At 46.0% G+C, this 21,201-nt stretch overlaps 1 protein-coding gene across 3 annotated transcripts in view; it reads right to left on the bottom strand.

The window, feature by feature from the left end:
• The window catches only part of LOC134958491 (solute carrier family 26 member 6-like), a 183,077-nt gene that overhangs the window by 8,295 nt on the left and 153,581 nt on the right, over window positions 1–21,201 (bottom strand). For all 3 annotated transcript variants that reach the window (XM_063941152.1, XM_063941151.1, XM_063941153.1), the window contains exons 12-19: window positions 18,970–19,047; window positions 17,685–17,780; window positions 17,183–17,289; window positions 14,607–14,676; window positions 13,301–13,393; window positions 6,142–6,279; window positions 4,968–5,162; window positions 2,209–2,263 (exon numbers count right to left, since the gene is read on the bottom strand). In XM_063941152.1, coding sequence (XP_063797222.1) covers window positions 2,209–2,263; window positions 4,968–5,162; window positions 6,142–6,279; window positions 13,301–13,393; window positions 14,607–14,676; window positions 17,183–17,289; window positions 17,685–17,780; window positions 18,970–19,047 — 832 coding nt within the window. The remainder of the gene's footprint in view (window positions 1–2,208; window positions 2,264–4,967; window positions 5,163–6,141; window positions 6,280–13,300; window positions 13,394–14,606; window positions 14,677–17,182; window positions 17,290–17,684; window positions 17,781–18,969; window positions 19,048–21,201) is intronic.

Below are 21,201 nucleotides of genomic sequence, written 5' to 3'. Positions count from 1 at the left end.
ATTTTAGATTTTTGAGTCCTTTTTTTACTGATATTTTGTGTTTTGGATTTTACATGCTCTGTACTATGACATTGGGCATCGGCCTTGGCAGACGACGTTGCTGGCATTTCATCGTCTCGGCCATGACTAGTGGCAGCAGCTTCAGCACGAGGTGGAAGTCGATCTTGATCTTTCCCTATTTTTGGAACCTCAACATTTTTGTTCTCCATATTTTAATAGGCACAACTAAAAGGCACCTCAGGTAAACAATGGAGATGGATGGATACTAGTATACTTATGGATTGACGAGCGACTGCCGACACAGAGGTAGCTACAGCCGTGGACTACCGTACTGCGTCTGCTGCTAATATAGACTGGATGATAATGATATAAAAAATATATATATATATCACTACTGCAGCCGGACAGGTATATATTATATAATGACGGACCTGCTGGACACTGTCAGCTCAGCACTGCAGACTCCTAAAGTAAGCTACTAGTATCAAGAAGATAGAAAAAAGAAAAAAACACCACGGGTAGGTGGTATACAATTATGGATGGACGAGCGACTGCCGACACAGAGGTAGCTACAGCCGTGGACTACCGTACTGCGTCTGCTGCTAATATAGACTGGATGATAATGATATAAAAAATATATATATATATATATATATCACTACTGCAGCCGGACAGGTATATATTATATAATGACGGACCTGCTGGACACTGTCAGCTCAGCACTGCAGACTCCTAAAGTAAGCTACTAGTATCAAGAAGATAGAAAAAAGAAAAAAACACCACGGGTAGGTGGTATACAATTATGGATGGACGAGCGACTGCCGACACAGAGGTAGCTACAGCCGTGGACTACCGTACTGCGTCTGCTGCTAATATAGACTGGATGATAATGATATAAAAAATATATATATATATCACTACTGCAGCCGGACAGGTATATATTATATAATGACGGACCTGCTGGACACTGTCAGCTCAGCACTGCAGACTCCTAAAGTAAGCTACTAGTATCAAGAAGATAGAAAAAAGAAAAAACACCACAGGTAGGTGGTATACAATTATGGATGGACGAGCGACTGCCGACACAGAGGTAGCTACAGCCGTGGACTACCGTACTGCGTCTGCTGCAGTGCTAATATAGACTGGATGATAATGATGTAAAAAAAATATATATATATATATCACACTACTGCAGCCGGACAGGTATATATTATATAATGACGGACCTGCTGGACACTGTCAGCAGAATGCGTTTATAGAATAAAAAAAAACACCACACGACGAGTGTTTAACTTTTTCAGGCAGACAATCACAATATACTGGTGGTCAGTGGTCACTGGTCAGTCACACTGGCACTGGCACTCTGGCAGCAAAAGTGTGCACTGTTAAAAATATGTACTCCTGCTATAACTGCTCCCCAGTCTCCCCCACAATTAAGCTGTGTGAGCAGTGAGCACTCAGCACAGTCAGATATACAGTATTACATAGATGATGCAGCACACTGAGGGCACACTGAGGCTGAGCACAGATATGGTATGTGACTGTGTCACACTGTGTATCGTTTTTTTCAGGCAGAGAACGGATTAATTAAACTGGTGGTCACTGGTCACACTATCAGCAAGTAGTACTCCTAATATGCTCCCCAAAATTAGTAAATCAAGTGTCACTCTCTACTACTCTCTAGTCTACTCTAAACGGAGAGGACGCCAGCCACGTCCTCTCCCTATCAATCTCAATGCACGTGTGAAAATGGCGGCGACGCGCGGCTCCTTATATAGAATCCGAGTCTCGCGATAGAATCCGAGCCTCGCGAGAATCCGACAGCGGGATGATGACGTTCGGGCGCGCTCGGGTTAACCGAGCAAGGCGGGAAGATCCGAGTCTGCCTCGGACCCGTGTAAAAAGCGTGAAGTTCGGGGGGGTTCGGTTTCCGAGAAACCGAACCCGCTCATCACTAGCAAAAAGTAACGATAATTACAGAAAAAGTTATTTGAGAGAGAGCAAGTCCCCCTTTCCTAGTCAGTGACCTAGAGCAATAACCATTATAGCATGTTACGGAGCACATGAAGTAAGCAGTCTAACTGTCCAGTTCCATCACCAAGTAACTGTGTCTGTGAATAATTTGGGACTACTTGGGCTGACCGGCTTCATCCTTTACTTGTTACACTAATTAACAGAAAATTTAATTCATTTACTCATTTTCCTTACCATGACACCCAGACAGATAAACATTTACTCCAACTTCTTGGAAGTCACGAAATATCTAAAAAAAAAAACCCCAAAAAAACAGTAAGACTCACATATGCCATAAATAAATATAATTAATACATTTTATGTTGCTTATTTTACAAACCTTTAGAACAAATCTGGGACTCTATATGCAAATAATAATAATAAATAACCTCCAACGTTTTCATTAGAGGAACAGTTTTCTCCCTATGGAAGGCAATACAGCAGACGTCCCTCCCATTGGCGCACAATCGCTGCTGAAAATGCCACGGACATTCTTACTATAAAACCTAATTGAAGGGACCTCATTTACGCTGTCCCTTAGAAAACAATTAGAATTGTACCCATGTCTCCAGCATCTGTAGGGTTAAGAAAATGGTGGCAGTTTCAGCAGTGGTTCTGACCCAAATGATTTCTACCCTTGAAGAATATAGGGGCAGATGCAGTGGCGTATCTAGAATGGGTGCAGTGTGTGCGGTGCACATGGTCCCCTGGGTCCAGAGGGGGCCCACACCGCACACACTGCACCCATTTCATCTATACTTACCTTTCTGATGTCCATCGGCGTCTCTGCATGTGGGCCCCCTCCTCCTCTGGCACTGTGCCAGAGTCTAAGGCGCTTGTGTAGGTCTCTGGAAAAATGGCCGCCACGCCATTTTCCCAGACACCTGCGCAAGCGCTGTTGTCTCTGGCACTGTGCCAGAGTCTCTCTAGTGCTCGGAGCACTAACTGCGCTGCCGACTACGGAGGAGGAGGGGGCCCACACGCGGAGACTGCACACGGGTCCCCTCCTCCACAGATACGCCCTTGGGCAGATGTATTAAGCCTGGAGAAGTGATAAGGAAGTGATAAAGAAGTGATAAGTGCAAAGTGATAACGCAGCAGCCAATCAGCTCCTAACTGTAATTTTTCAAATCCGTAATGATTGGCTGCTGCGTTACCACCTTCCACTTATCACTGCTTTATCACTTCTCCAGGCTTAATACATCTGCCCTAATGCTCAATTGTTACCACAAAGTTTGCCTTTACCACACACTGCACATCATTTATTACAAATTCCCAGCAGTTTATACAGTTTATATTGTGTAACACACAATAGAATGTGATAAAGAGCCTGGTTCTGATTTGGAAGTAAAGCAAAAAAATAAAGCAAGTAACTTTGTACCTGGAACAAACCATGTTGCAATGCAAGGGGAGCAAATACAGTACATTTATATTTTTTCTGTGCAGGGTAAATACTAGCTGCTTTTGCATGTAGCACACAAGTGTTAGCTTTGGGGGTCATTCCGAGTTGTTCGCTCGCAAGTGGATTTCAGCAGATTTGCTCATGCTAAGCCGCCGCCTACTGGGAGTGAATCTTAGCATCTTAAAATTGCGAACGATGTATTCGCAATATTGCGATTACACACCTCGTAGCAGTTTCTGAGTAGCTCCAGACTTACTCGGCATCTGCGATCATTTCACTGCTTGTCGTTCCTGGTTTGACGCCACAAACACACCCAGAGTTCGCCCAGACACTCCCTCGTTTCTCCGGCAACTCCTGCGTTTTTTCCGGAAACGGTAGCGTTTTTTCCCACACGCCCATAAAACGGCCTGTTTCCGCCCAGTAACACCCATTTCCTGTCAATCACATTACGATCGCCAGAACGATGAAAATGCCGTGAGTAAAATTCCTAAGTGCATAGCAAATTTACTTGGTGCAGTCGCAGTGCGGACATTGCGCATGCGCATTAAGCAGAAAATCGCTGCGATGCGAAGATTTTTACAGAGCGAACAACTCGGAATGACCCCCTTTATTTTTACACTGCAATTTAGATGTCAGTTTGCACACGCCACCACGCAAATCTAACTCTCTCTGCACATGTTACATCTGATCTGCCCCACCTACAGTGCAGCATGGTTTTACCCAGGATTTCCACTGATACTGTAATGTAGCATTTTGTATGCAGATACAGCTGCAGTCACACACAGAATATAGGCATGCCGCATATCATTTTTCACCAGCAAAGTCTAGTTGTGCATCTTATTCACATGGTGATGTGAATAAGACGCACAATCAGGGGAAAAGCGCACAAAAGACACTCAGTGTTAGTAAACTAGAAGGGCTGTTTAACAGAACTGCAGTAACGATAAGGGGGGACATCTCTATTGATGAAGATAGCTGTATTTAGCTTAAGCAGTGGCAGCCATTTTGTTATGATGTAGCGAGTAAGAAGTATGCTTTGCTGGAGAAATCATAATAATGCTGACATTTCATAGTTAAGTACATTCTGTGCGAAGCAAGATCATAGCTATAGTCTTGAAAACAAGTTATTAGACAGTCTCTTGTGTTTAGACTTCATATGAAGGACACGTAGGAGGGTGTCAGCCTGAGGGGAGTTATGAGAAGAGATGCATTATTGTTTTCAAATGCGACGTGTATCAAGTGTTCATGCAAGTACCTTTTTCTACATAACGCCCTGCTGAATAAAGTGGAGTCAGTCTCATTTTGGTGGACACTGGACATAACTATGTGTGTTGTCTGCTTTCTGGGATTCCCAATCGATTGGTAAACAAAGGGTAATGAACAGACAATTGAAGGAGATTGATAGTAGGAGGTTTACCTCTGACACTATGTATTTAAAGAAACATGCAGGGACAGGGGCTGACATAGGAGCCTGTCTCTCTGATGTGTGAAGGTAAAGTTTCTGCTATTGCGATCACATTACTCTCTTATTTGGTAGCCAGACGTTGCTTACATTTTTCAAAACCTTAATGCTGACAGTGTCTACAAAGCTGACGGTGCTTAGGTCCAGGATGAGCGAGTGGATGCAGCTCTTGTTGAGTTCTAGACAGCTGGAGGCGCTCTCTTCTAATACTTCACTGTACACGGCATTGTGCGTCTCTGGCTTCCCATTGGCAGTGGATACATCAACATAAGAAAGTTCATATGCCTGGGAAATCAAATAAAGTATTTACAACAATATAAATGATAGACAAAACGTATCACATGACTTCCTGTGGCAGAAGCTCATGGTGAAGTCATAGGTTCCTTTCTGACGAACATGGTTTCTGTTCGCAAAAGGGCTGACACGGGATAAAGGGGTAGTTTGCCTCCCAGCCTCCCCGATTTGACGGAATAATGCGTCAGTGTCCCACATGCTTTGGGATTTGTAAATTACTGCACATAAAGAAACCACAAAACCTTTGGCTTATACTCGGTGTGCTCCAGCACTGGACAGCTCCTGGCAAGGAGTGCTTCAAAGGTAGGGAGGCCAATCCCGGGCCATTTTATTAATCCTGGGTATTGGGATTGAAAAATGGTCAATCCCGGGATTCCTGGGAAAGCCGGGATTGGCTATTCCCTACATGTCCGCCCCCTCGCCCCGCACACAACACACAACAGGGGCGGGTGGGAAACATCCGTCACTATCGGCGGGTGGCCGCGGACGGCGCAGTGTGACCTGTCACTGCACATCACACTGCGCTGGGGATCCGGGCGGCGTCTGAGCGTCCTGAGGACGCTGAACGCTGATCCCTCAATCTCCGGGATTGGAGCCTCCAAACCCGGCCGTTTTTGGGCCTAAATACCAGGATCCCGCTGATCCCAATCCCGGGATTAACCTCCCTATTCAAAAGGTTATGGATCAATTGGTCTACAGTAAAAGGGTGGACAGTCATTAGGTCGACACCGGTTTGTCGACATGCACATGGTCCAAAAAGTCGACAGTAATAAAAAGTTTACACGGAAAAGATAGACAATGGAACAGTTCGACAGGCACAAAATTTCAACATGACATTTGACTCTGTTCTCATCTGTGACCTCCAACTGTAGAACGTTTTGTTATGTATCCCTCATTAACACAACTCATCTCATCTCCTGCACATAATGTCTCTCTTCCCACCCCACTACCTACCCTAGACAGCACTTACCTGTTCTGCTGGGACCTCACACTTCTCCTTTGCCTTCAGCGCTTTCTTTTCTCGTTTCTCTTCCTTTTTCTGCAGTTGCTGCTGCTTTTTAATATCTTTTTTCTTTCTCTCGATCAGTTTGTCCACATTAATACCGCTCTGTAAAACAGCGCACAAAGTAAATAGCTGTAATTAATAGTGATGTGCACCGGAAATTTTTCGGGTTATGTGTTTTGGGTTTGGGTTCGGTTCCGCGGCCGTGTTTTGGGTTCGAACGCGTTTTGGCAAAACCTCACCGAAATTTTTTTGTCGGATTCGGGTGTGTTTTGGATTCGGGTGTTTTTTTCAAAAAACCCTAAAAAACAGCTTAAATCATAGAATTTGGGGGTCATTTTGATCCCATAGTATTATTAACCTCAATAACCATAATTTCCACTCATTTTCAGTCTATTCTAAACACCTCACACCTCACAATATTATTTTTATTCCTAAAATTTGCACCAAGGTCGCTGTGTGACTAAGTTAAGCGACACAAGTGGCCGACACAACACCTGGCCCATCTAGGAGTGGCACTGCAGTGTCACGCAGGATGGCCCTTCAAAAAAATACTCCCCAAACAGCACATGATGCAAAGAAAAACAGAGGTGCAATGAGGTAGCTGTGTGACTAAGCTCAGCGACCCAAGTGGCCGACACAAACACCTGGCCCATCTAGGAGTGGCACTGCAGTGTCACGCAGGATGGCCCTTCAAAAAAATACTCCCCAAACAGCACATGACGCAAAGAAAAAAAGAGGCGCACCAAGGTCGCTGTGTGACTAAGTTAAGCGACACAAGTGGCCGACACAAACACCTGGCCCATCTAGGAGTGGCACTGCAGTGTCAGACAGGATGGCCCTTCAAAAAAATACTCCCTAAACAGCACATGACGCAAAGAAAAATGAAAGAAAAAAGAGGTGCAAGATGGAATTGTCCTTGGGCCCTCCCACCCACCCTTATGTTGTATAAACAGGACATGCACACTTTAACCAACCCATCATTTCAGCGACAGGGTCTGCCACACGACTGTGACTGAAATGACTGGTTGGTTTGGGCCCCCACCAAAAAAGAAGCAATCAATCTCTCCTTGCACAAACTGGCTCTACAGAGGCAAGATGTCCACCTCATCATCATCGTCCGATTCATCACCGCTTTCACTGTGTACATCCCCCTCCTCACAGATTATTAATTTGTCCCCACTGAAATCCACCATCTCAGGTCCCCGTGTACTTTCTGGAGGCAATTGCTGCTGGTGAATGTCTCCATGGAGGAATTGATTATAATTCATTTTAATGAACATCATCTTCTCCACATTTTCTGGAAGTAACCTCGTACGCCGATTGCTGACAAGGTGAGCGGCGGCACTAAACACTCTTTCGGAGTACACACAGGAGGGAGGGCAACTTAGGTAGAATAAAGCCAGTTTCTGCAAGGGCCTCCAAATTGCCTCTTTTTCCTGCCAGTATACGTACGGACTGTCTGACGTGCCTACTTGGATGCGGTCACTCATATAATCCTCCACCATTCTTTCAATGGTGAGAGAAACATATGCAGTGACAGTAGACGACATGTCAGTAATCGTTGGCAGGTCCTTCAGTCCGGACCAGATGTCAGCACTCGCTCCAGACTGCCCTGCATCACCGCCAGCGGGTGGGCTCGGAATTCGTAGCCTTTTCCTCGCACCCCCAGTTGCGGGAGAATGTGAAGGAGGAGATGTTGACGGGTCACGTTCCGCTTGACTTTCTCACCAGCAGGTCTTTGAACCTCTGCAGACTTGTGTCTGCCGGAAAGAGAGATACAACGTAGGTTTTAAATCTAGGATCGAGCACGGTGGCCAAAATGTAGTGCTCTGATTTCAACAGATTGACCACCCGTGAATCCTGGTTAAGCGAATGAAGGGCTCCATCCACAAGTCCCACATGCCTAGCGGAATCGCTCTGTTTTAGCTCCTCCTTCAATGTCTCCAGCTTCTTCTGCAAAAGCCTGATGACGGGAATGACCTGACTCAGGCTGGCAGTGTCTGAACTGACTTCACGTGTGGCAAGTTCAAAAGGTTGCAGAACCTTGCACAACGTTGAAATCATTCTCCACTGCGCTTGAGACAGGTGCATTCCACCTCCTTTGCCTATATCGTGGCCAGATGTATAGGCTTGAATGGCCTTTTGCTGCTCCTCCATCCTCTGAAGCATATAGAGGGTTGAATTCCACCTCGTTACCACCTCTTGCTTCAGATGATGGCAGGGCAGGTTCAGGTGTTTTTGGTGGTGCTCCAGTCTTCTGTATGCGGTGCCTGTACGCCGAAAGTGGCCCGCAATTCTTCTGGCCACCGACAGCATCTCTTGCACGCCCCTTTCGTTTTTTAAATAATTCAGCACCACCAAATACAAGGTATGTGCAAAACATGGGACGTGCTGGAATTTGCCCAGATGTAATGCACGCACAATATTGCTGGCGTTGTCCGATGCCACAAATCCCCAGGAGAGTCCAATTGGGGTAAGCCATTCTGCGATGATCTTCCTCAGTTGCCGTAAGAGGTTTTCAGCTGTGTGCGTATTCTGGAAAGCGGTGATACAAAGTGTAGCCTGCCTAGGAACGAGTTGGCGTTTGCGAGATGCTGCTACTGGTGCCGCCGCTACTGTTCTTGCAGCGGGAGGCAATACATCTACCCAGTGGGCTGTCACAGTCATGTAGTCCTGAGTCTGCCCTGCTCCACTTGTCCACATGTCCGTGGTTAAGTGGACATTGGGTACAACTGCATTTTTTAGGACACTGGTGACTCTTTTTCTGAGGTCTGTGTACATTTTCGGTATCGCCTGCCTAGAGAAATGGAACCTAGATGATATTTGGTACCAGGGACACAGTACCTCAATCAAGTCTATAGTTGGCTCTGAAGTAACGATGGATACCGGAACCACGTTTCTCACCGCCCAGGCTGCCAAGACCTCAGTTATCCACTTTGCAGCAGGATGACTGCTGTGATATTTAATCTTCCTCGCAAAGGACTGTTGGACAGTCAATTGCTTACTGGAAGTAGTACAAGTGGTCTTCCGACTTCCCCTCTGGGATGACGATCGACTCCCAGCAGCAACAACAGCAGCGCCAGCAGCAGTAGACGTTACACTCAAGGATGCATCGGAGGAATCCCAGGCAGGAGAGGACTCGCCAGACTTGCCAATGACATGGCCTGCAGGACTATTGGCATTCCTGGGTAAGGAGGAAATTGACACTGAGGGAGTTGGTGGTGTGGTTTGCGGGAGCTTGGTTACAAGTGGAAGGGATTTACTGGTCAATGGACTGCTTCCGCTGTCGCCCAAAGTTTTTGAACTTGTCACTGACTTATGATGAATGCGCTGCAGGTGACGTATAAGGGAGGATGTTCCGAGGTGGTTAACGTCCTTACCCCTACTTATTACAGCTTGACAAAGGCAACACACGGCTTGACACCTGTTGTCCGCATTTGTGTTGAAATAATTCCACACCGAAGAGCTGATTTTTTTTGTATTTTGACCAGGCATGTCAATGGCCATATTCCTCCCACGGACAACAGGTGTCTCCCCGGGTGCCTGACTTAAACAAACCACCTCACCATCAGAATCCTCCTTGTCAATTTCCTCCCCAGCGCCAGCAACACCCATATCCTCATCCTGGTGTACTTCAACAGTGACATCTTCAATTTGACTATCAGGAACTGGACTGCGGGTGCTCCTTCCAGCACTTGCAGGGGCGAGCAAATGGTGGAAAGCGCAAGCTCTTCCCGTCCAGTGTTGGGAAGGTCAGGCATCGCAACCGACACAATTGGACTCTCCTTGGGGATTTGTGATTTCGAAGAACGCACAGTTCTTTGCTGTGCTTTTGCCAGCTTAAGTCTTTTCTTTTTTCTAGCGAGAGGATGAGTGCTTCCATCCTCATGTGAAGCTGAACCACTAGCCATGAACATAGGCCAGGGCCTCAGCCGTTCCTTGCCACTCCGTGTCGTAAATGGCATATTGGCAAGTTTACGCTTCTCCTCAGACGCTTTTAATTTTGATTTTAGGTTAATTTTTTTACTGATCTTTTGTGTTTTGGATTTTACATGCTCTGTACTATGACATTGGGCATCGGCCTTGGCAGACGACGTTGATGGCATTTCATCGTCTCGGCCATGACTAGTGGCAGCAGCTTCAGCACGAGGTGGAAGTGGATCTTGATCTTTCCCTATTTTTTTAACCTCCATATTTTAATGCGCACAACTAAAAGGCACCACAGGTATACAATGTAGATAAATGGATATAGTATACTTATGGACGAGTGACTGACGACACAGAGGTAGGTACAGCAGTGGCCTACCGTACTGCTATATACAGTATAATGGACCTGGTGGACACTGTCAGCAGACTGCGTTTATAGTATAAAGAAAAAAAGACACCACAGGTATACAATGTAGATGGATGGATATAGTATACTTATGGATGAGTGACTGACGACACAGAGGTAGGTACAGCAGTGGCCTACCGTACTGCTATATACAGTATAATGGACCTGGTGGACACTGTCAGCAGACTGCGTTTATAGTATAAAGAAAAAAAGACACCACAGGTATACAATGTAGATGGATGGATAGTATACTTATGGACGACGAGTGACGACACAGAGGTAGGTACAGCAGTGGCCTACCGTACTGCTATATACAATATAATGGACCTGGTGGACACTGTCAGCAGACTGCGTTTATAGTATTAAAAAAAAGACACCACAGGTATACAATGTAGATGGATGGATAGTATACTTATGGACGAGTGACTGACGACACAGAGGTAGGTAAAGCAGTGGCCTACCGTACTGCTATATACAGTATAATGGACCTGGTGGACACTGTCAGCAGACTGCGTTTATAGTATAAAGAAAAAAAGACACCACAGGTATACAATGTAGATGGATGGATAGTATACTTATGGACGATGAGTGACGACACAGAGGTAGGTACAGCAGTGGCCTACCGTACTGCTATATACAGTATAATGGACCTGGTGGACACTGTCAGCAGACTGCGTTTATAGTATAAAAAAAAAAGACACCACAGGTATACAATGTAGATGGATGGATAGTATACTTATGGACGACGAGTGATGACACAGAGGTAGGCACAGCAGTGGCCTACCATACTGCTATATACATTATAATGGACCTGGTGGACACTGTCAGCAGACTGCGTTTATAGTATAAAAAAAAAAAAAGACACCACAGGTATACAATGTAGATGGATGGATAGTATACTTATGGACGAGTGACTGACGACACAGAGGTAGGTACAGCAGTGGCCTACCGTACTGCTATATACAGTATAATGGACCTGGTGGACACTGTCAGCAGACTGCGTTTATAGTATAACAAAAAGACACCACAGGAGTGTTTTTCAGGCAGACAAACGTATACTGGTGGTCACTGTCAGCAAAACTGTGCACTGTACTCCTGCTATAGCTGCTCCCCAGTCTCCCCCACAATTAAGCAGTGTGAGCACTCAGCACAGATATATCATGCAGCACACTGAGGCTGAGCACAGATATGGTATGGAGCGTTTTTTTCAGGCAGAGAACGGATAAAAAAAAACTGGTGGTCACTTATCAGCAAAACTCTGCACTGTACTCCTAACAGCTGCTCCCCAATCCTCCCCACAATAAGCTAAGCAGTAGCCATCAATCAATCAGATCAACTAACTCTAAGGCTCTATAACTAAACGGAGAGGACGCCAGCCACGTCCTCTCCCTATCAATCTCAATGCACGTGTGAAAATGGCGGCGACGCGCGGCTGCTTATATAGAATCCGAATCTCGCTAGAATCCGACAGCGAGATGATGACGTTCGGGCGCGCTCGTTTTACCCGAGCCACACGGGAGAATCAGAGTACGGCTCGGACCCGTGTAAAAAGGCTGAAGTTCGGGGGGGTTCGGTTTCCTAGAAACCGAACCCGCTCATCACTAGTAATTAATGAGTTTTCAGTGCTGGCTCCTGGGCCATCTCATAGACCTCATAGACCTTTCAAGTCCAGGACCATGTGACTGTTATACGCAGTTTCCTAGGAGAGCTTGTCATGCAAGACCTCATTCTCATGGCTGACTACATGGCACATGAGGCAAACGAAAAGCCCGATGGCCAGTTCTCTGTATGGGGGCAGTGAGCCTTAGGGATTATTTAAAACAATTAAAAAAAGCAAAAGAGGAGCTCAAAATTTGCTCACAGGAAACATTGCTCCTGCGCCAAGCCTTATTAAAACCATAGTATAGAAAGCAAATAAAGCAAATTTTAAAGCAACTGAATATAGAAGACCCATTGTTTAGCGGTCTACTGTATTTTTCATTGGCGGCAAAGTGGAGAGGCTTATGTGTATATCATAGCGATATATAAAAGCAGAAGCACCTGTATTTATTATTCCTCCTATTTCTCCCACTCGCCAGCAACCTAACGTTTTTGGTGAAAGGCTCCGGTAAAATACGCAGGTACCGTCATCCACCGAGCATACACATAGGCATGAGATCTGGAGAGGATCCTGCAAAGGCTCCTAGTATTCTTTATTGCCACATACAGGTAATACAATCTCAAGATTGTAAGAATGTAAGCTCTCACGAGCAGGGCCCTCTTCCCTTATGTGCTTTTACGTCTCTTACTTAACCTATCTTCTTTTCAATACTCCCTTTGATGGCACCAAATCCCTCGGCTTTCTGCCACCCTGATACTTATTTCCGTGCTATTTACTGATGCAGCTATGTTTATATACCCTGTACTTGTCCTATAGTGTATTGAACTGTAAGTCACTGTCTTCACGTTTTGCTTATTTGTTTACTCTGTAATCGGGCGCTGCAGATCCCATGTGTTGCCATATAAATAAAGGATAATAATAATAAAAATAATAATAAAAGATGGCGTTACTTCACGACACTTGGTGCATACGACTTTAGGCTCCGATCATCCCAGTCACCACATTTGCTCCAGTATATGGACTTGTAAACAAGTTCCTGAAACACTTTCATAAATTTCTGACTATTGGGTTGGGAGTATAGTAATCAGCCCTTTCATTAATAGCATCCTCCGGAGTAAGGTAATTAAAGACATTTGGTCATCACAGATCAGTCATTTAAATAAATAAATAAATAAATAAATAAAATGTACCTTCTTTTTAACTGCGTTTGCATACAATTCAGCATTCGCAAAGTAAAGCGTGCACGATGACCTGAAGATCTTTATACCGGGGACCTCCAGAGCCTGCAGCATAGATACACATTCCATATACACAGTACGTTAGGGTCAGTATTCACCTTGCCTTGAAGTAGTCCTAATAAAGTAATACTAAAGGCATTGTATATTTGGAAACATTCTAATGAACTGATTGGCTACAGCTCTGGCTATACCGTTGAACATTGTAATGCAGTGATTGGCTACAAGTTGGGCTATACATGTGAACATTCTAATGATCTGATTGGCTAGAGGTTAGTCTACATCTTTGAATACTCTATTGCTATGATTGGTTACAGGTCAGACTAGACCTGTGAACATTCTAATACTGTGATTGGCTACAGGTAGGACTATACATGCATAGGTGTGCGCAGGGGGGGTGCCTGGTGCGCACAGGCACCCCCTAATGTCCAGCACCCCTATCTCACAAGCCTGATGCAGCCAAGCAGGCTGATTACTGTCCCCTCTGCGCTGATCCCTGTCAGGACTGCATTACTGAATGGATGCCTGGGTTAATCAAGGGTGCCACTGCCACTGACTTTCAAACGCCCGGCTCCACCTCCATGTATAAAAACAGCCTGATGTGACGTGATTACGTCATGCTGATCGCACACCCACCCATCACACCTGCCACACGCCCACCTCTCTCCTTCTATGCTATGCCAATGTCAGCCTCTGATGAGGATCAGCATGCAGCCAGCGTTCCTCTTAGGAAGGCAAATTCAATACTGGCAGGCGGTCGGCAGCAGCATTGACACGTCACTCGTTTTCCCAGCAGCAGCAGTACTAGTCTGCGACTGTCAGTGTCAGTGGGTTGCTGACTTGTAAGTAAGCTGCTGCAGCTTGCAGGGGAAAGAGAGGGGGAGCCAAACCAGGCTGAGGAGGAGCAGTGTAATTGCAGTGATTGTCAGATGTTGTGGTGTGCCCCAAACAAACACCCCTGATGGCGATGTATCTGCTTTATTAGGATTGGTACAAAGGTGGATATTTTATATTGCGATGACCGTCAATAGATGATGCTAGACACGCCCCAAAAGGCGGTGCTAGACACACCCCTCCGATGGTGCACCCCCTAATAAAATGTGCTGCGCACGCCTATGTATACATGTGAACATTCAAAAGATCTGATTGGCTACAGGTCAGCCTATACAGTTAAACATTGTAATGCAATGAGTGGCTACATAGTGGTCTGTATCTGTGAACATTCTAAAGATCTTACAGGTGCGTCTGGCCAGGTACTTACCTGCTGGTACTGAGACACGTCTCTATAAATGTCTGTACTGGACACTTGCCCAAGGATGGAGTAATGAGGTCTGTGGAAGGGGAAACAGCCAATACAAAGTACAGTATAACATTATATGGATTATTCAAATAGCACATAGAATTGTTCACAGCAAAACCATGTTGGACATAGAAGTATACAAGGGTCCCTAGATTCCAGGACAAATAGCAGGATTTAATGATTTGTCCCCAGAAATGCAGGTCTCGCCCTATGTTCTCATTAAAAAGAATTATTTAATGAAGAGGAGTTGGAGAAAAAAAGAGAATATTTTGTTTAATGTGTGTGAATGAGTGGGGGAGGGGGGGGGATGGGATTACATTTTTTCCTAAAATAAATAAGAGACCCCGGCACTCCTGTGGCTTAATAACAGGTAAATGGATCTGGTTCTTTCCCTTAGAAGAAAGGTATCCGTATGTGTATAGCAATCGGAGAAGGTGGCACTCAGAGACTGAAGAAGAGGTAAAAGGGAAGACGTTTCCGAGAGCTGCTCTCTCTCAATATGGGGCAGAAATTGTGAACTGAAGTTAGTAATTCTCAGTCACAATTTTTTCAGAATTCATCATTCCCGCCTAACAAATTTATCACTTACGAAAAACTGCTCCTTTTGCGGAGACAGACTTTCAGAAAAGGGATACATTTCTCCTGATTGCCGGGTCTCCTAGGATCTGTCCCCTACCTCCTCCCCGGGATCCGGTCTGAAGATAGACAGTGTCTAGGTCGACAATGTTTAGGTCGACCACTATAGGTCGACAGTCACTAGGTCGACATGGATGGAAGGTCGACAGGGTTTCTAGGTCGACATGTGTTAGGTCGACAGGTCTAAAGGTCGACATGAGTTTTTTGTTTTTTTTTTAAATTGGGGGGATTTTTTCATATTTAACGATCCATGTAGACTACGATTGCAACGGTAAAGTGTGCCGAGCGAAGCAGTAGCGGAGCGAAGGCACCATGCCCGAAGCATGGCGAGCGAAGCGAGCCATGCGAGGGGACGCGGTGCACTAATTTGGGGTCCCGGTCACTTTACGAAGAAAACGTCACAAAAAATAAATAAGTCCTCATGTCGACCTTTAGACCTGTTGACTTAGCACATGTCGACCTAGAAACCCTGTCGACCTTCCATCCATGTCGACCTATAGTGGTCGACCTAAACATTGTCGACCTAGACACTGTCGATTTGATGAACCACACCCCTCCTCCCCACCTGCACCTTACTGGGTCTGGCAACAGCTGTCCCCCCACCGCCTCCTGTCACTTTACTACCGTACAGTATACTATTAATACTTGCACCTTACAGCCGTTCACACCCCCTGGCTCCCGCGGAATGTTATTTCCGGACTCCATGCCAGATCACTGTAGCGGCGGACCCCCCATCCACCCCCGTCTCGTCCCACCGGCAGCTTATAGTGTGCGTCTGCACCCACAACCCCCCTCCCCCCCACAAGTTACTGTGTGTGTCTGCAGCTTCCCCCATCACCTGCACCTTACTGTGTGTCTGCCATTTTTTCAAAAAATTGCTTTTCAGGGTTTGGTGAATGTCACAATATCACAATTTCTACATTCCCTTGGAAATGTAGATATTGTGACATTTAAAGGTTGATGAATATGCCCCTATATGTGTTACCAGTTTCTAGTGAATGTTGTAAATAAAATGTCATCAATAAACTTAAAAAATTAATTCTGTCCCTGTATCCCTGTAATTGTCAGAACATAACACAGCTTTAAACAAATACTAAGAAGGTATATGTGCGCTATAGTTTTGTTGGCGATTTAAATCATATTTGCCAACTTTCTGGCAGCTATGTAGGCAGAGCAGGGGGCATTGTGAAGTGAGTGAGGGGGCATTCTGCGACATAGGTGGGTGGTATAGGGGCATTGCAGTTTGATCACATCATTGTGGCCCCTTCCCACGCTAGGCTACCGGCATTGTAAAGCTGGGGCAAGGCTATGATGTTGCAATTCAGGATGAATCACGTCTTTGGCCGCCTTTACTTGATTTGTGAAGTGGGCGGCAGCAGGCAAACCTGCTGCAGGACCGGGAGACTTGAATGCTCTTCCAGGTTCCTGGGAGCAGCACCACAAATTCGGGAGCCTACCAGCCGTTTCGGCTGCAATAATTTGATGTAAAGTATAACATCAGGCCCAGTGGAGCTTACACTCTATATTCCCTACCACACGGACACACATATACACTAGGGTTCATTTATTTGTCAGAAGACAATTAACCTACCAGTATGTTTTTGATTGCGGGAGGAACCTGTCGCACCTGGTGGAAACTTACGCAAACAGGTGGAGAACATACAAACCACACACACAGATCACCAGTGTTTGGGAATTGTACTCATGACCTCAGTTTTATGGGACAGCAATGCTAACCATTTCACCAACAATGCTATCCATTGTATTAATTACAAATGTGTTGTTTTGGAAATGTTTGGGGTACAAATAGCACAAGTGGGGTTACCCAGGACTGAGAACACGGCCTGGAGTGATTACATTGATCTCTGTAGACACTTAAACCCCATTTCAGAGTTACTCACAGCTGAGTCCTGAAGATAACCGTCAGGAGGGAAAAGGCCACGGAAACAGCCAGACCTATGTCCAGATTTAGGAGTATTGTAGCCACGAAGGTCACCACCCAGACCAGCTGCAAGATTCCATAGCGGCAGATGTCAGTCTCGGCGGTATGGACAGTATGTATCATACATCACAGAGTTGTTTATGCAATAACAGGCACGAGCACCAGGAAACCCCCTCCCCCACCCCTTTTTAACCTACATTAAGCAATTTTTGGACAACTCACGTGTAATGAAATCTTCCCCATTGTGTTCTACTCTGTGGTGGATTCCCCCATTTATCAACGCATTTTAGCCATTTAAAACTCAGTTCCGTATGATGAATGGTGCTCCAGCCAATCAGCTCCCAACTGTCATTTTTCAAATACATGACAGGAGCTGATTGGCTGGAGCACCATTTATCATATGCAATGGGTTTAAGTAGCTACAATGAGAAGCACAATTATGGTTTAGAAAAGCTTCTTACCAAATCAATTTTGTTCGATCTCCACAGCACTGGAATATCCGCAAACTGCTTGAAAATACCCTTTAAGTTCACAATGACTACGGATGACAATATAGCCTGGGTGATAAAGAGACACATTTTCAGCCAGTGTTCTGTCAGACAGTCAGAGGAAACCCATGCACAGACAGAGAGCTACCAAAATCTACACACCATGGTAGACCCCCGACAATACATTCTGGAATCAAGGTATGAGCAAGCTCTGCTTTTTGTTAGGGACATGATCAAGGGCCTAATTCAGATCCCGTTGCATCTGCGCATGCGTGTACACCGGTACGCACATGTCCTAAATTGCATACTCTTCAGAATGCAAATTCAAGAACTGGAGGGGGCGGGATCGGGGCGTCTTTGCCGCATTTTGTGAGTGTCGACACTCTGTTTAAGGGCTGCGGTCCGGACACTGGGGGGGGTGGGGGGGTGTCTGGACCGTTGCTGGGGCGGGTCGCGGCGGCTGCGTGATGTCACATGCATCTGCTGCCACCCTTAACATGGCGGGTAGCAGTCTGTCTCCGCAGGCAGAGGGCTGCTGAAAACATGCGAAAGCAAGGCGAACGGGGCGAACTTGCCGTGTGCTGGGCGTCACCCCCCCTCCCGAATGTCTAAGAATTTGATCGTAAATGTGCGTATTTTTGCACATCTACAATCAGGTCTGAATTACCCGCCAAACCCCTACGGGGGCGCCTAGCACTTCTGAAGCAGTTCCCGACATGCTACAATCTCCGTATCATTCCTTGGTTGCATTCTTTCTCCCTTTACCAGCGGGCCTGCTTTCCCTACAGGTCAGAGGCGTCTACATATGTAGCCTACGACAACTAGGGCAGTGTTAATGGTAAACAGGTTACTGACATAAGAAATGACAGCTGTAAATAGCCTACGGGGAAACACTGCAAAGCCAACAAATACAGACATTGTTGGGCTAAAACCGTTGTGAAATAAGATTGTGTAATATTAATACAGTACTGTATATACAGCAGCTTCTACATTCTGAAGATTCCACAACTTCCTTACTCAATCTGGGAAGTGTTTTATGGTGTTTTGATTGATCCTTTTCCCCCACCTGTTATTTATACAATAATATTCTAGCGCAATGTTCTGTGAATGAGCAGCGCCCACAATCAGCATCATTGTCTACATAGAATGTCTCATTGTAAGCATCCAACCCAACCTGCCAAGAGACCTGTGGAATGAAGCCGTGCGTAGGGAATCAAAGCATTGGAGCGATAAACTCACCACCCTAAGCTGGACTCACTTTTGGAAGAGTCTTAAACAGCTCACCAGCCTTTAGTATCATAACGAGGATGACCAAGGACGATACAGCGCCAGCGATCTAAATACAGACAGGTGTTATTTCTGGCAGGGTGATGAGTAATGAAACATAAAGGAGGGTATTCAATTGTTTGAAAAGTCAGTTGGGTGTCTGTCTTTTCCTATCTAATACACAGGAAAAAACACTCAACCGACTTTTCAAACATTTGACTTCCCCCCAAAGGGTCATTTATGGAAATGCAATGAAATGTTGGGATTTCATGTTCCTTGCAAAATTGTTACACAACAGACCTACTATAGGGGACAGGTGAAGTTGCCCATAGCAACCAATTATTTTATAGAATGTTCTTGATAAATGAAAAGCTCATTGTTTGCTATGGGGAACTTCTCCACCTGTCCTCTTTCGAAGGCTTAGGACAGTGGTTCCCAAACTCCACCCATAAGGCACTTTAACAGGCCAGCTTTTAAGACTATCCATGCTTGAGCGCAGGTGACTTGGAGATGTGCTAAGCCTTGGAGAGTGATACAGTTGAGAAAGATAAAGTACCAGCCACTCGGCTCCTAACTGCTATGTTACAGGATGTGCTTGAAACATGATAGGAGCCGATTGGTTGGTACTTTATCTCTCTCCAGGGCTCAGTACATCTGCCTCTTAGGGTTTATACACACTAGAATAATCTCGGACCAATATGTCGTTTCCGGACAAACTGGAACGACATATCAGCTGGATTATTCAGGTTGTACCCGTGATTTGCACTCTCCCGCGGTCGCATGCGATATCCAGTGGCGCCGAGAGGGAGGGAGCAGGTACAAATTACCCGGGCCCGGGCTGCTGCAGGGGCCCAGAGGGGGGGCCCTGAGTCCGCTACCCCTTCCCCCTGAGTATACCTGCGCTGGGATCCAGCTTGGGGGGGGGGGGTGGCGTGCATTAAGTGGGCGTTGCTATGCCCTTTAAAAAAACATTGTTATAATAAAATAATTGCGGGGCCGCTTCTCCTCATGGGGGGGCGCCATTTTAACACAGGGGGGGGGGGCAGGAGAGAAGGGGTGCGGGAGAGGGCACCCGCTTCCTACCTTACTTGATCTGGAAGCGGGTCCCTCCTCCCTGGCCAGCGCCATCTTCCCAGGGATATCTACAGGAAGATGGAGCTGCACATAGAAAGTAAAGCAGAGTCTTTGCTCTCTAGTGACCAGCGCCATCTTCCCAAATAACACTGGGAAGATGGCGCCGGCCAGGGATGAGGGACCCGCTTCCAGATCAAGTAAGGTAGGACGCGGGTGCCCTCTCCCGTGCCCCTTCTCTCCTGCCCCTCCTGTGTTAAAATGGCGCCCCCTACCTTGAGGAGAAGCGGCCCCGCAATTATTTTATTATAACAATTCTTTTTTTTTTTAAAGGGCATAGTAACGCCCACTTAAAACACGCCCCCCCTTTACCGGGGCCCGGCGTGGCTCTCGACGGCCCTGGCGATATCTTCCGGGTGGCCATGCTGCACGGCCAACCAGAAGATATCGCATGTGACATAGTACATATTAACGAAGGATGGAACAGTGACCTTTCTGTCTTTCATTAAGGGGTGCATGTACTAAGCAGTGATAAAAGTGGAGAAGTGAGCCAGTGGAGAAAATTACCATGGCAACCAATCAGCTGCTCCGTACAATTGTATAGTATGCAAATTAGAAATGTTACGTCAATGCTGATTGGTTGCCATGGGCAACTTCTCCACTGGCTCTCTTCTCCACTTTTATCACTGCTTAGTACATGTCCCCCTAAATCTTCCTGGTGTGTGCGGGCAATAGGGCATGATCCGAGCCGAAGGGAATTCCTCCCGACCATCAGCCCGATTGCTAGTCGTTCAGGTGTGAACCCACCCTCAGTCACTCACTCATTCTGATTTTACCAACTGTGCTTAACCATGAATATCCTTAAAACCTGGACTGTAAGGGTGCCTTGAGGACTGTGGGGTCACGTATGTACTATACTAAGCCTTGGAGAGAGATAAAGTGGATGGAGATAGAGTACCAGCCAATCAGAGTCTATCTGCCATACCACAGGCTGTGTATGAAAGACAGTTAGCAGCTGATTGGTTGGTACTTTATCTCCGCCCACTCTCTCCAAAGCTTACTACATAGACCCCTGAGTTTGATAGATGCTCGTTTAGTTTTCCTGGCAAGTGTTACACCATCTGTGTAGGCGCTCGGCGCAGAGGCTGGTGCG

The sequence above is a fragment of the Pseudophryne corroboree genome, chromosome 9 (genome assembly GCF_028390025.1).
Source record: "Pseudophryne corroboree isolate aPseCor3 chromosome 9, aPseCor3.hap2, whole genome shotgun sequence".
Lineage (NCBI taxonomy): Eukaryota > Metazoa > Chordata > Amphibia > Anura > Myobatrachidae > Pseudophryne > Pseudophryne corroboree.
This window is presented reverse-complemented; position numbering and strand designations above follow the sequence as displayed.